Below are 15,292 nucleotides of genomic sequence, written 5' to 3'. Positions count from 1 at the left end.
AGGAAAACTGGCAATCCTATCAAATTCGGATCGATGGGATAGATGCGTTCAACAAAGTCGCAAAACTTTGTATTGCTTAGGAAGCTTAACAGGACATCGTTTAAATACAGCTGAAAATGGCTCAGCTCATCAGATAGATACAAAGCACAAAAACAAATAACTCTAAATAAAAAATATGTTCCATGACCAAATCAGTTCTGTTCTTTCTCTAAAATGGAGCCACTCTTTTTTTTATAAACAATAGTAATGGAACAGTTGTTGAAAACGTGTGGGTAGAGTGTAGAACAATTTATGTTTACGGAATTTTCGGTATAATCATTGAAAATTTCGTTTAGATTTACGCCTTGCAGTGATTCATTAAATGTTTATGTACTGTTTCCTTGTGGGGTTGAACTTAAATGCTTTGGCTTTAAAGAGTGCACGACAAGGGACCGCTAAATGGCAAAGGCCGCGCTTTGTATTCCTTTGCAGATGTATATCGAGTATTTTGTCCAACATTATAAGTTACACAACTACGTTCTGTACTCATTACTGCGGTGCTTTCTGCTGAAGAAATATTTGGAAGACGAAGTAATGTAGAAGACAGGTCAAATGTCATATTTTAAGACTGTAGAACTGGCGCTCGGTAAAGCAACAGTTATAGCTAATGCTTTAGAAAGTTCCGTGATGCGTTTTGTCAGCATCTGTCCCATACGTATCTTATCATCATTATCAACCCGCTGGTTCAAAGAAAGAGATGCTACTGACTTATGTCCAGTAACGGCCATTATCTGTGCATTGCAATATGTTTTTAGCTATAACGGTTGCCCCGGTAGCACCGATAGAATGGATTGTGTAGATTTCAGACAAGTTGCATTTCTTGCTCAAGTATGTCATAAAATTGCCTAGCTATTTTTTGCCCACAGGAATGTTATAATACCATGTAGGGTCTTCTTTCGATCTCTGCCATATTTGTCACACGCCGGAATTAATTTATCTATATACTTTTTAAAGGAGGACACGGGACAATATTCAGAACCGGAATTTTCTGTCATTATTCCTGAAGTTTTTTCTTTGTTACTGCTGCGATGCTTTTTTGTCAGCTCATCCAAAGTTTAGCAACATATTTAAGCCCCGTCTTCGGATTTGTTTTTCACAGAAAACGTCTATTTTGTCATTTGTCATTTGTATATAGTTTCCTTCTGTAATTTTGGTCAATAGAAGGATAATGCTTGACGTCTCCTAAACCCATGCGCTTTAGTTGTACCATTGCCGGTTTGAAATTTTCGCTGCATGCACTAAAACTTTCATTATTCACAATCTCATATTTTTTCTTATTGTACGGTGGAGCCTTTAAATATCTATTCAATGAATATCTCAAGCACTGCAATGGATTTGTTTTATTAATAATGATATCCATCAGCTTTACGCACATCCATATAGAAATGGCCAAACGCTTCACCTAGTTTAAATGTGCCAAAATGTTTGAATCCTAGATTCATTTTCTTTTCTTTTAAATTCTCCCGGAAAATAGTAGCAGCTGCTATATTCTGCTTCATTGTTTTATCTACACTCATTTTCAAACGTTTTTGCTCGATTTCTTCATCAGTTGTAACAACAAATCGTCTTTTGCCAGTCTACATCTTTAAAAAGAATAAGAACGCATCAACAATGCGCTACATGGAACATCAATATATCATTAAGTTACGCGATCAATGGGCGGAGAATACACATTATTACATTGGTAGCAATGAATTACATTGATTTCCCAGTCAAATAAAAACCGATAATTTCACATGTGAAATAAACGTGGTTATTTCACTCTCTGACGTCATACAACAATAGGCGTTGTCAAGACGTCGATAACGTCGGATCAAAACAAATTGTGAATGCGTAGAAAAAAGATATAGTTCCTTACATTTTCTACATTAATTTCATTAAAAAAAGCCATTTGCCAATGTAATAAAAAGAATAACTAATCAAAGAATTCAAATATCGAAAAATATTCAACTCGTGACCGAACAACACTGATAATTAACTCATGCGCTACGCGCATTCGTGAATTAATGTGTTGTTCGGTCACTCGTTGAATATTTTTCTCTATTTGAATTCTTCGATTAGTTATTCTATAATTAAGAGTGAGGGTCAAAATACGCGGTCAGTGAGAGGAGCATACGTGTGTAAATTTGACGTCAGTTTTTGAGAAGTGAATTTTGTCATTTGTATTTTTGGTGTTTTTCAGTTATATATCAAAACCGCACAAAAATGTTATCATGCTTTGACCAAACTAACATGATTATTTAGACAGTGTAGAAAATTGTTGAAAGGTTCGGGCTTTCGCCCTCACCGTTCAACGATTTTGGACATTGTCTAAATAATCATGCTAGTTGGGTCAAATCATGATAACTTATAATGCCTGGTATTTTTATGGGTTTTTCCTGTTCATCCACAAACTATTTTTTACACATTTTGACTTATCTTTAGCATATTTGATGAAACTTGTTTCAGACACAACCTGCCGTTACTACAAAACACTGGTTTTGTATTTGAAGCTATTTCTTTAACATTCATAAAGAAGACCGAATGTATCACTTATTTCAAATAAATAAAATGATAAATTACTAATGTGGCAGGAATTCCATTGAGACATCTATCCATCAGATCATGAGATACCAAAGATCGAGCTATAAGGGACCCCGGCATTACAAAATGTGAAATAATTCAAAGAGAAAACAACCAATATGATTTATACTGAAAAGGAATAAACGAAAAACAAGACAGGTAATATAAAATTGTTATGCTAGATGGATACTTCGATGTAATATGGCCTGAGTTGGATCAATGGAGCTTCAGAGGAAACCTTTTGACGATCAATATTCAAAAGGTTGGCTAGATTTTCTCGCTGTGTTGAAGACCCATTTGTGGCCTTGGGCTGTTTTCTTCTCTTTGGTCGGGTTGTTGTCTCTTTGACACATTCCCCGTTTCCATTCTCAATTTTATTATTTTTTGATTTGTGGAGAAATTCGATTTGTGATTTAGTTTGTCGATTTGAAACTAATCGCATTGTTTTACTACATAATGAAATGTTTGAATAAGAACTACGTTAATAGTTAATAGGTCCATGATCAGAGCTATCTGTTTCTTGGTAACAGATAAATTTTACAAGATCAAGGGGTCAACTTTCGGACGCTTATCAGTTCAAATTTGTACTGAATACCTATGGTAATGTTGTTTAAATTTAAAAATCTCTTTAATTATTTATTTTTATTATTCATTTAGGGGTAATATACTGTTTTGAATGGATATGTTTTACAGTGTGCATATCAGTAAAATACAAGGAATTTTAAATTGACAATAAAGCTATTATTGATATGTAATAAGGAAACCTGTACTTAAATGCACGAGGACATCACGGAAAAATTTGTGAAATTGTGCATGCAGAACTGCATAAAAATATAGTGCAAAATGATACATGTAACTTCCATTCCATGTACAAAAAATACCTAATTATTCTTTTTATAATATTACTTCTACAAATCGTGTCCTGCGAATTCTCTATAAAATGATATGATATTGCTGCTGAAATTTCCGTTTTATTGATGTATAATCTATAGGGGCATTTAAGAACTGAAAGAAATAATCTTGTCTATGGCATGGTGAAAAGAATATTCTGCCTAAAAGATGCATGCAATTATTGTGTACTAAAAATGAAAACAATTCCCCTACTTTCAAATGGTTGTCCTCTTACAACTAATGGGTTAATCGTGGCATTCGGGTGATAATGAGCGTTCGGTTATGCTATAAACTAGCAAAGGAGGACGTTGTTAAATTGTGACTACGACAAACTGAACATGTCATTGGTCATGTGTTACAAAAGTTTGCACTAAAGTTAAATTAAAATCATGATTACGTCATTAATTTTCAAAGTGTTGAATTCGACCTTACCATTATAAGCAGCTACTCTTAAGGAGGCCATGAAACAGGGAGGTATACTGGAGTGGTGGTAAATTATATTTCACGTGCAATCGGATCGATGCAATCAACATAGTCAAAGAACTTAATTTTTCAGCGGGAGATCATCATCTTCACAGAGGAACTTGAAACGAAAGGATAGAGCTGGCTTCCCTTTATTCTTATTAGGAGCCCCTGTATTTTAACTGTTTCATTGGAATAAAGGAAAAAGTCCCCGATATAAGGAGAACAGTTTGAGAATCACATTGCTTATTGAAGCCTCCCAATAAAACAAATATGATGCCAATAAAATATTTTGAAAGTGTTTTCTTCCACAAAAAAACTTGAAAGAAGATTTGTATATTATAAAAAGCTCACCCAATCATTGTGCAAATGACATACAAAAAATATAAATAATGATTTGTAATTTTTCTAATAAACCCAAAGAAGCTGGATAAGCTCTCATTATTGGGTGTAGCATCATAGACTACATAGTACCTTTCTTAACTTTATAAAATGACATTAGTGTATATTTAATAATAGGCATTTATTTCAATTGTAAATGTTGTTAAGATGGGAAAAAAATCAAATAAAAAAAGTTCACATACCTTTATTGCATATAAACGTTAGTATTGATATTATTGAAATATTTTATAATATTTTTTCAAGCTATATGACAGACAAGGCTGCCAGAGCAAGCATGACAAGTCAAATTGATGAGAACAGAAAATTGTTAGTGCTTTTAATAGATGGATTTCGGTGGGATTACTTTGATATACCTGGCTTACAACTTCCAGGATTTTCTCGGCTGTTTGAACAAGGAGTAAAGGCAGATTACATGATTCCTGATTTTCCAACTTTGTCTTTTCCAAATTTTTCTTCTTTAATGACAGGTAATTTAAAGTTTTACTTTTGTTTAGAATATACAGTAAGTAAATTAAAAACTATAAGATGTAAAAGATGAAACTAATTAAGAAGAGACAAAATAAACACAAACGGAGGGAATCACATAAACTCCAAAAGGAGCGATATCCGGTGCGTCGAAAGGGTAAGCGTCTTCTTTTATGCATACATAACCTGCCTTACAAATCCAAACTTATTCAGAATGTCAATATTGGAAATAGTACATAATCGGTAAAATTACAGATCAGCACACTATACTGGTATCTAAATATCTAAGACTTCGAAAACATGTCACTAGTGAGTTGAGACACCGACACATCGTATCGGTCAACAAATTCGTGATGCTTACAGTAAAACTTATGTAGTGTCGATTTTAGTCGTTCTTCCTTATAACTCTTTTTGGGCAGAAAGGAGTACACCTCTGTAGACGAATTCCATATAGTACGAACATGCACCATCGTAACGTATTAACAAAGATATGTAAGCGCCATACGAAGGACCAGGTGATATTTTTCATGTCTGGGCCTTTTATAGCATACTATGAGTATGGCTTTTGCTAAATGTTGGCGGCCGTACTAGGACCTATAATTGCTAATATCTACATCATTTGGTCTCTGATGGATAGTGGTCTTATTGGCAATCATATCCCATCTCCTTATCTTTATATCTGAAATAAATTAATGCTGTAAAATAGAGGCGGAAGATACCGGTACCTTGGTGATATTCAAAAGTCATAAATCGGATAAACTGACAACGCCATTACAAAAACACCGAAAGACTACGAAAAGACAAACACGTTCACAAAACACTACATAGATAATTAGGCTAAGGAACACGAACCCAACCAAAAACTGGGGAACATCAGGTGCTCCGGATGGGTAGGCAGAGCCTGTTTCGGTAGTGGCACCCGTCGTGTTACTCGTGATAAGTACACATTAAATGATGGGTCTCATTCGGTGACGTTACAATCGAGGGAATGAGGACGGGATTGTGGTTACGACTTTTGGACTATATCCGTGGTCATCTGTGACATAGAAAGTCCATAACGATAAACCAACTCGTGATGGCGTCCGTAAAACTTTCGAAGAGATGACTAAAATTCACCATTTGAAACCCTTGATAGCGTCCTTGAAAGCAGCAATCCTCTATCAAGGAAATCATGATACAAACGCAAACTCTGGAATATCGTATCAAATGGGAGAAATATACTTCATATGCAAGCGCTATCGTAAAGTATTGTAAGATTTGAAAAGGGACCTTGGTGTTTTAACAACAAGTACATTTGATCACTTTTCCAAATGTGCAAGAATTTATTTCGACGTAATGATATTTTAATGCGTACTTGCACAAGTCTTATCATAGTTATGACAATATATAATTTTTAAGAATCTATTGTAGTTTAATACAGTCTTTCTACGAAAATTCAGTTTGTACATTTAAAAGCTTTAAGTGAAAATATGATTTGATGTCATGCATAAGGAATACGAACCTTGCAGAATAGACTTAAATACAAGGGTATAAAGTATACATCAAGGAGACCACCACCCAACAACACATTCAAACAAACGAAAATAATAGACAGGTACTTTTTCTTTTGTAAAGCTCTCAATCGAGTCATGAAGTTGAAACAAAGTTCGTTTTATTTGAAATTATTTGTGCCAGCTTTAAACTTCCAGGATTACACGCAGAAGATCATGGATTTGTTGGTAATTTTATGTACCATGAAGAAAAACAGAGCAGTTTTGAATACAAGATGGTAAATTTAGAATCAAACCAATCACATTGGTTTGAGGGTGCTGAACCTTTGTGGATATCTGCAGTTAAACAAGTAAGAAACTTGGTTACAAGTGAAGCTCGAAAATCAAACAGCTTTGTATTATTACTATTTTTTTTACATTATTTGTTTTATGTTTTCATATATCTATATATTTTAGTAAAATCTCGAATAATAACTTAAAAACGCAACATCACTAAAGTTCGTTTGTATGATGGATACAAAGGGTTATTAATTAAAACCAAAAGCAATGGAACAGCATTCGTATAGCTGTTGTTCATCACAAAGTCACAGTCAGGCCTCCAACACGGAACACAAGTTTGCACTTAACTGCAAATTCAGTTCACTGCAAATTCGGGACCGTTTATAGCACCGGTTTAAGTACAATGTTCTTTTTCTACAGATGTCGAAAAGTCATCGAGGATATAATGCTTATAATTTTGTACGATGTACGATAATTGCATTAAAAGCCTTTAAGCATAAAAACATGCAGTCCCTTATATTAACAGAATGAAAAAGTTGACTTTTCAGAAATTATATCATTTCATTTTATTCATTCGCATGTGAAACATGTTTTATGCATGTAATACGCATATCTGAATAGTTTACTCCGAATAGTTCGTTGACTGTCTTCTTGTCTATAGTTAAATTCTCCAGATCAATTGCTTGTACTTATTATTTCCAGGGAAAAAAATCATACATGTTTGAATGGCCTGGGTGTCATGTCCCTGTATATAACATGACTTCTACGTTTTGTGATAAAATGAATGAATGGCCGATGGTTGAACGGACGGTACAAAATTTAAAGAAAGCTGTTGACTTGTTAAAAGCAGACAAAATTGATTTTGCCGGTAAGCTCATTTTAAAGCGTCAAATAAATGTTTTTAACTTGATACAACTAGCAAAGAGTGATTAAAAACACAATAAATAAAACTCTACGTATATGTACTTGCTTTAAAAATCCCTATCTAAATTAATAGCCATAAGCCTTGTGCATTTGGTGCAAGCGTTAGTATTTGTGAAACACCTAGTAGTGTTTTCTTTTTGTAATTTCATATTTCTCTGTTTTCATTTTTTCATCCTGTTATCCTGGAATATTATTCTGCTAATTTCATTGGTCTACGATCATGCCATAGTATTTATGGTAGTCTTGTTAGTTATTTGTTTAATATACTAGGCCAAACAAAATTTAGTGTTAGTTTTTCGAGAGCTTAATTACAAAAGGAAAACATATTCCAATTTATCGTCTATTTATTCCTTTATTTATATATTTAAGTACTCGACACCATCGAAATCTCAAAAAAATAAAAAAAATGATTTTTTTTGTAATTCACATGTCATTTCCTCAAGGTGTTTTGGACTATCCATTAATTCGTTGGAAATGCAGTGATCTGGAAGGATTTTTTCTCTATGGGCCCAGGGCCCCCCAAAAATAAATTCAATGGGCCATTTTTAGAATTAATGGGCCATGTTGTCAAATGAGTGGGCCATTCGTTTACAATAAAAAAGTGTATATTTCACTGTACTTACAAGTATGATTCTAATTAATATCATGGATATTGTTCCTGTGATTTTGTAATTTCAATTTCAATGAATATACAATAACTTCTTCCAAACCCGGCAATATTTACGATAACCTTTATTTACAATGTTAAAACTGGTACTGTTCCCTTGTTCATGTTCATGGTTTTTTTTTACATTAAATTTGGGTCTTCGTCGATACCATACTTATTCCAGACGTTCCGTATTAGAGGACGTTTCTGGCATTTCCTCTGCACTTGTATTATTATTACTTCATCAGGATGACAATAATAACAGTAGAGAGCAACGTTAATTGATAAGACACAACAACAATTCGCTGAAGGCATGTTTACAAAATGTCAAAACGAGCCAAAGACCAAAACAATTGACAAGGACAGTTAAGCCCCTTTTATGGAGAAAAATACTATACTATGCATAAAAAGGCTTTTGGGTTTTTCAATCGAAATAATAGCAAGCTTACTTAAAAGATTATAATTAGAGAAGAATTCTCCCCTGTACTAGCCAATTTTCACAATTAAAGTTGTTTATAAAAAATTATATCATGAATGATGGTTAATTACGTTTTTGGGGTAATCAGTCATACCGCATGTTGCTATTATTACAATAGGAAAACACCCGAGACGTCCCAAAAATATATAGGTGCTCCTATCATTGGAGTGAACACTACACAGTTGTGTACTCACACATGGCGGCACGAAATACGATCGGAAATCCATTTGACGATATCTCAACGTTTCAAAACGAAGTAAAAAATATCATGCGCCACGCGGGCGCTGACATTTGTTACTTATGCGCCATTTCTGGTCTATAAGCGCAATTGGCGCAAGGCGCACGTCCTTCCCGATCACTGAAATGCAGAAGAAGAAAAAAGATATAGTAAAAATGTCGCTGCTCAGATAAATTCAAAGAAACAACAAATTAATTTGTCTTATGGAAAGCCGCGTGTTTAAATCCCCTGAAATTCTACATTGCTCCGTATTTTTACAGGTGTAAAAAAAATTCAAAGGAAATTTACTTGCCTCTTTTACGCTTGTTAAGTAACTAATTCAAATTCTATTATCTATGAATTGATTAAATCAATAATTGATCATAATTAAGAAAATACAAAAAAGAAAAGAAGTGAGTACATATCATCGAACAAAAACTTATTCAGAAAGACGTTTAGTAAAGAAAAGATATAATCGTTATTTTTGCAGAATATACATTTGGGTGATATGTCAATAGATCATACATATATATCAATTAACATTTTGACTTAACTTTTACAGGAGTATATTTGAATGCTGTTGACAGATGGGGGCATAGTTATGGTCCAAACTCTAAAGAAGTTTTTGACATATTGAAACAAACTGATAATGCTATACACGAAATATTGTCAATGCTTAAAACGTATGACTTAGCAGAGAATACCAACTTAGTTATATTTTCTGACCATGGAATGACAGAGATTTCGGAATCTCGAACAATTGATATATCAGAACATATTGGTAGTATGGATGTCACAGCTGTTATGGATAAAGGTGCGGTTTGTAGCATATGGCCAAGAGAAGGAAAACTAGATAAGGTGACTAAGTTCAATTTTTAGTATTGTTGCAATTACGCCTGTTGGTTAAGTTAACAAGAGAATTTATCCTTGCTAAATATTCCATCAGACAATAATTGTTTATTGTAGTTTTAATCTTCTTTCAAGGTAAAAAAAAACACGTAAAGCTTAAAGCTCCCTCCTTTACTTTATCTTGCCAACACTTGTCTTGTGATTGTCAAGTGTAATCGACTGTTTATTACTATAGTAGTTTATACACTTATCCTTATTTATGAGACAATACAGGAAAGATTCAGCAGTAGAATGTATTCACCAAATATTCATGTGATTACTGCCATCTCTCTATAATTAGGGGCGAAATTCGCGTATTTGATTGATTTCTCGAGGTTTCATACAAATGATAACCAAGAGTCAAGTACGTATAGTCATCTTCTAAGCAATAGTATCTCATTTGGTTATTTTGATAAAGACTTGTTAGAAATTTCTACAATTTTCACCTTTTATAAATATATTTAAAGATAATTGTGATGTGGGACACATAAGTTTGAGTTTGCTGTAAATTTCGCTCAATGGCTAAATTATTATTCTATTGCAACTTTTAAATTTCCTTTTGCATGAAAGACTAAGATGATTACCTTTTAGATGGAAACCGCTTGTCAAAAAAATAAGATTAAACTAACAACCAACGAAAAATAATGTAAAATAAAGTTTCAGTTTAACGTTGTCTATTCATAATTATTATTTCATTTAAGCATTTATAAACTAAAATATATGTCTTTAATACCTATAGACATAGGACTGTGCTATTTGTGCATGTTGTGACTGGTCAAGGATAGACATCAGAATACAAATAACGCATTATTGTATACCTCGTTCCTCGACATAATGCTACGATGAAACATTCAGCATTGCTAAATAAAATAAAAAAGATACCGCACAATACTAACATGACATTAATTTTGATAATAGGTTTATACAGGTCTAACGGAAATGGGAAATAGTCATATGAGAGTGTTCAAGAAAGATACTATACCAGACCGCTGGCGATATAGGAATAACAAAATGATAGCTCCAATAATCGTTGTGGCTGATCTTGGATGGTACATTTTAACAGTAAGTTAACAATTGCTTGCCTTTTCATTTGTTTTTTTTTATCCTCATCCTCATCCTCATCCTCATCCTCGTCCTCGTCCTCATCCTCGTCCTCGTCCTCGTCCTCGTCCTCGTCCTCCTCCTCATCATCATCTAGGGAATTTTTATCTAAGGTCCGAAAGTTTGTGTGTTTCAGTGTTATTTTGATATGCTTTAAAATTTAGGCAGACATTTTTTCTTGTTCGGGTATCGAAAATATAAGTATAATATGTGAGAGAAGGTATGAATTACATGGAAACATTAAAATAAATGAGGTTCCAGCTTTTTTTCGTGTGAAATACACTAGATCTTATGAACTGTATGAAAATTTATCTATAACCACAAAACCAACTGATTTAAAAGTCAAATATTATAAACCAACGAAGAAAGTAAAATAATAATGTTCTTTGAGTTATTCCCTTTTTTTACCATGATAGATGCTTTCCTTGTCGGCGCACCTGGTCTGACTTTATCTGGAATTCATGCGATTCCGATTGTTTTTCTCCTTTGTCCCTATGTACATATTGATTGGAGAGTAAGTTCCTAGGCACGTGTTGAGTGAAGGTCGTACCTTACACACATCAAAGAACAAAACAACATCTCTCGAGCTCTATAAGGATCTAGGTGGTAACTTGTTGTATGCTTAACTTAAAGTCGAGCAACACGACGGGTGCCACATGTGGAGCAGGATCTGCTTATCCGTCCGGAGCCCCGGTTTTTGTTGGGGGTCGTGTTGCTCAGTCTAGCTTTTTTATGTTGTGTTTTGTATATTGTTGTTTATTATGTGGTTTCTTTTTCGTTTTTTTTGCCATGACGTTGTCAGTTTATTTTCGATTTATGAGTTTGAATGTCCCTTTGGTATCTTTCGCCTCTCTTTTAGCTATAATACATCCTGGTATTCAAGCTACTGATAATAATTACCCATACCTTTTCCACAATATCCTACCTTTTAGATTAAATAACTGAGATGTTGTCGACTTGTTCAGGTTTAAAATGTGTAGGGAGTTATTTGACACTAGACGGTAAGCATTTAAGGGTCAACCCATTATATATAACACATTCGAATTAAGATAAAAATTGCCACTGTCTTTTAATCTTTGCTCGAAGAGTATTATAAAGCGTTGCATTATCTGTTTAATAAATAGGCAGTGACTTATAATAGTGGCAAATAGTTTAAGATGATACACTGCAACATTTGCTTGTTTACGTTTTTCACTAGCACCTTGAATAAACGAAAATGTTCTTAAATAATGTAGGACTGTTTTAGAATTTCCAAATTATTTTGCCATAATTTCACCGTACTAGATTTATACTACAATTTGGATGTATCAGTTTCACCTGTATCTAGTAAAAGATACAGGAATTATAGTACAAATGATTTTGGACATCAATAGTACTATAATATTTTTACACTTTTCAGCATATGTTCAGTAAAATATATAATCAAATTACTGTATTTAAACAAGTACTAAAACAAGTTTGAATGTCCCTTTGGTATCTTTCGCCTATCTTTTAATTCATTTTATAGATACATTTTCAGTACTTCAAATGTAAAGTAATAAAAAGGAAACATGCAAAAGTAGCTGTGTATATGTTCATATCTTTCTAAAGTATTCTTTTTAATTATACAAAGTAAATGCATATATAGAAATCAAGAATGCAAAAGTAGCTGTGTATATTTTCATATCTTTCTAAAGTATTCTTTTTAATTATACAAAGTAAATGCATATATAGAAATCGTCATGAATTTTACCATGGATTTATATAGTAAGACTTACTATACAAATCCTTGATTTTACTTATATAATTTTATTTAAACCCAATTGTAATACATTATGTATCTATTGTTTCAATTATAGAAAAATAACAATTCTAGAAACTTATTATTCGTATTTGAAAAAGGGTAGATCCACTAAATGCTTTTTATGGTTAGTAACAAAATTGTTGTGTTAAGGCTAAAGAAATATTTATTTCAGCCTGATGGACCATCAATAGACAAATACATGAATGGACCAGCAAAGGGGCACCATGGATACGACAATGCAGAGGAAGACATGCGCGGAATATTTCTGGCGATGGGTCCAGGTGAGAAAATTAGTTGATTAACTGTTGACATGCACAGAGATGTGGCTCTATTTTTCTCGTTTATGACATCCAAGAGCGCTACTTCTTTTCATTGAGTTTTTACTTGTCATTAACAACAGGACGGATGCTACTAGTTGAGCAGGAACTGCTTACCCAGTTCCGCCCAGAGCACCGGAGTCCATCCGCGGTGGAGTTCTTGTTGCTTGATCGTTATTTTATATGAAATGTTTTGTTGACTATGGTATTTGTCGGGGTTTTTTTGGTCACGGTGTTGTCCAATGTTAAACTGAAAACTAATGTTACAAATAGCTGCCATATGTGCTACCAGGTTTGCACCCAAAATTATTGGTCTTTGTAAAAGGATTTCTTTCTGTTCTATAATATTTCGAACTTTCGAAAGAATAGGACTCTATAACAAAAATATGGAGACCTTCTCTTAGTGTCATGTTTTTATTTGATCGTAATGAATGCGGAAATACCAGAAATGACAATTCTTAAATTAAGTTGGTTATATTTATATGAATTAAATGTGTAAAAGTCCATATAATGGAAAGCAACACAAAATAATACAGGTTCGCCAGACTTTTAAGTTCATGCATACTAAACAACTTGCTCGTCAGTATTGTTTGCTCTAAAAAAAAAAGTGTGTTGGAATCAAAATCTTTTAAGTAAAAAAAAAGCAGGAAAACATCATGAAACATCCTACATTTTATTGTACATTTTTCTATCAATTTATGTGTACCTTTTAAAAGGGAGCTACCATTTGATTTTCAGTGGGGGGAGAGGGGGGGGGGATAGGATGAAAAATTTTGTCCTGCATTTTTTTTTTAGTTGAAATCTCTAACCTGCCTTTTTTTATTTTTCACTCTATTCGGTCCTGCCTTTTTTTTTAGTAGTTTATCCTGACTTTTTTTTACATAAATAGTCATCCTGCCTTTTTTTTCATTCAAAACTCCTGTCGTGCCATTTTTTCTTATTCCATCCTACTCCCCCTAAAAATCAAATGGTAGCTCCCTTATTCCACTGATTGAGAACAGCGAAAGGCAGGATTAAGTACAAATAAAGTTTAAACCTATCACATGTAAATGTTCCTGGTTAAAGTAATGAAAGTCGTCCATGGTTGTCTTTCTTGAAAAAGATGGGACGGGAGGCATATATAACTAATACAGAGTGTATCTCTGTGATCATTCTTAGAAGTACAAATTAATAATCAAAGTACTGAAGTACTTAACATCGGATGACTGCAAGTTCTTGTGGATGGTCACAAGCACTTGTCTCAGAAAAAAAAATCACATCTCTATACCTGAAAGTGAGGTTAATGTACAGATATAAAAAAATTCTGAGATAAGTTCGTGGATGATAAATAAATGATAGGGAATTCAACCTCACCGTAATAACTATTATATTGTAGTGATACAAATCAGTATACTCTGGTTTCTTGTTATATATTATCGAGATGTAAAAAAATCATTTTGTATATTGAATAAAATCTAAATTATAATTAAAATTATACAAAAACAATACCTACACAATTGTTAGAGGGAACAACAATTTTTGATTGCCATTATTCATATTTTTTAGATTTTAAGAAGAATTACAAGACTGGACCTGTCCGGGCAGTAGATATTTATCAAGTAATGTGCAAAGCACTGAAAATACAACCTCTTCCACATAAGGGTGACTGGTCAAGGGTTAAAGATATATTCAAATGATCATAAAAAGTTCAATTAACATTATGAAGTTAAACTTAATTACTGACAACGCATGCATCCTTTCTATTTCAGAAACTAAAATTTGGTGCATCTCAAAATTTTAAAACATTTAGTAATCGAAAAATTAATCATAAATATGAATGCGATATTATGAAGGGTGAATATCAAGACACATCATGGCCAAACATACTAGTAAATAAGAAATGTTATCTACTTCATTACATTTTTTAAAAAGCCTGGAGAGTCTCATCAAATCCTTTATAAGGTTACTGACTTATGTGATCTCTATTTAAAAGTACTGATACTAATTTACACAATATTATACATTATTCAAATTTCTTAGGGTGAGAGTAGCTCAATTATTATTGCAATATATGAGTATTTTTTGTGTGCTAATATTCTGTTCTACCAAACCAACCCAATAGAAGTAAAAAACTTGTACTTATTTCCATGCACACAACATACTTTCTAATAACCTTCACAAAATTGTGATATTTTTGGAAAGGGAGTGAAATGTCACAAAATCATACCAACTTAACAACTTTATATAATCGTGCTTCACTTCAAATATGGAATCACTGAACCTTAAAGTTCCTAAGAAACATGGCATACTTTCATATATTATAGACAGGATCAGTTGAAAACAAAACTTTACAAGAGATGATTTCAGCT

The 15,292-nt window shown here is 33.1% G+C and overlaps 1 protein-coding gene across 1 annotated transcript; it reads left to right on the top strand.

Annotated features, from left to right (window-relative positions):
- Positions 1–4,603: 4,603 nt before the first annotated feature.
- On the top strand, positions 4,604–14,641 carry LOC127729000 (glycerophosphocholine cholinephosphodiesterase ENPP6-like). Its single transcript, XM_052236575.1, has 7 exons — positions 4,604–4,823; positions 6,510–6,661; positions 7,293–7,458; positions 9,418–9,713; positions 10,662–10,805; positions 12,800–12,908; positions 14,490–14,641. Exons 1-7 carry the CDS (start codon positions 4,604–4,606, stop codon positions 14,618–14,620), a joined length of 1,218 nt encoding a protein of 405 aa, XP_052092535.1. The 3' UTR covers positions 14,621–14,641.
- The last annotated feature ends 651 nt before the right edge of the window (positions 14,642–15,292 follow it).

The sequence above is a fragment of the Mytilus californianus genome, unplaced genomic scaffold, assembly GCF_021869535.1.
Source record: "Mytilus californianus isolate M0D057914Y unplaced genomic scaffold, xbMytCali1.0.p SCAF_2, whole genome shotgun sequence".
Classification (NCBI taxonomy): Eukaryota; Metazoa; Mollusca; class Bivalvia; order Mytilida; family Mytilidae; genus Mytilus; species Mytilus californianus.
This window is presented reverse-complemented; position numbering and strand designations above follow the sequence as displayed.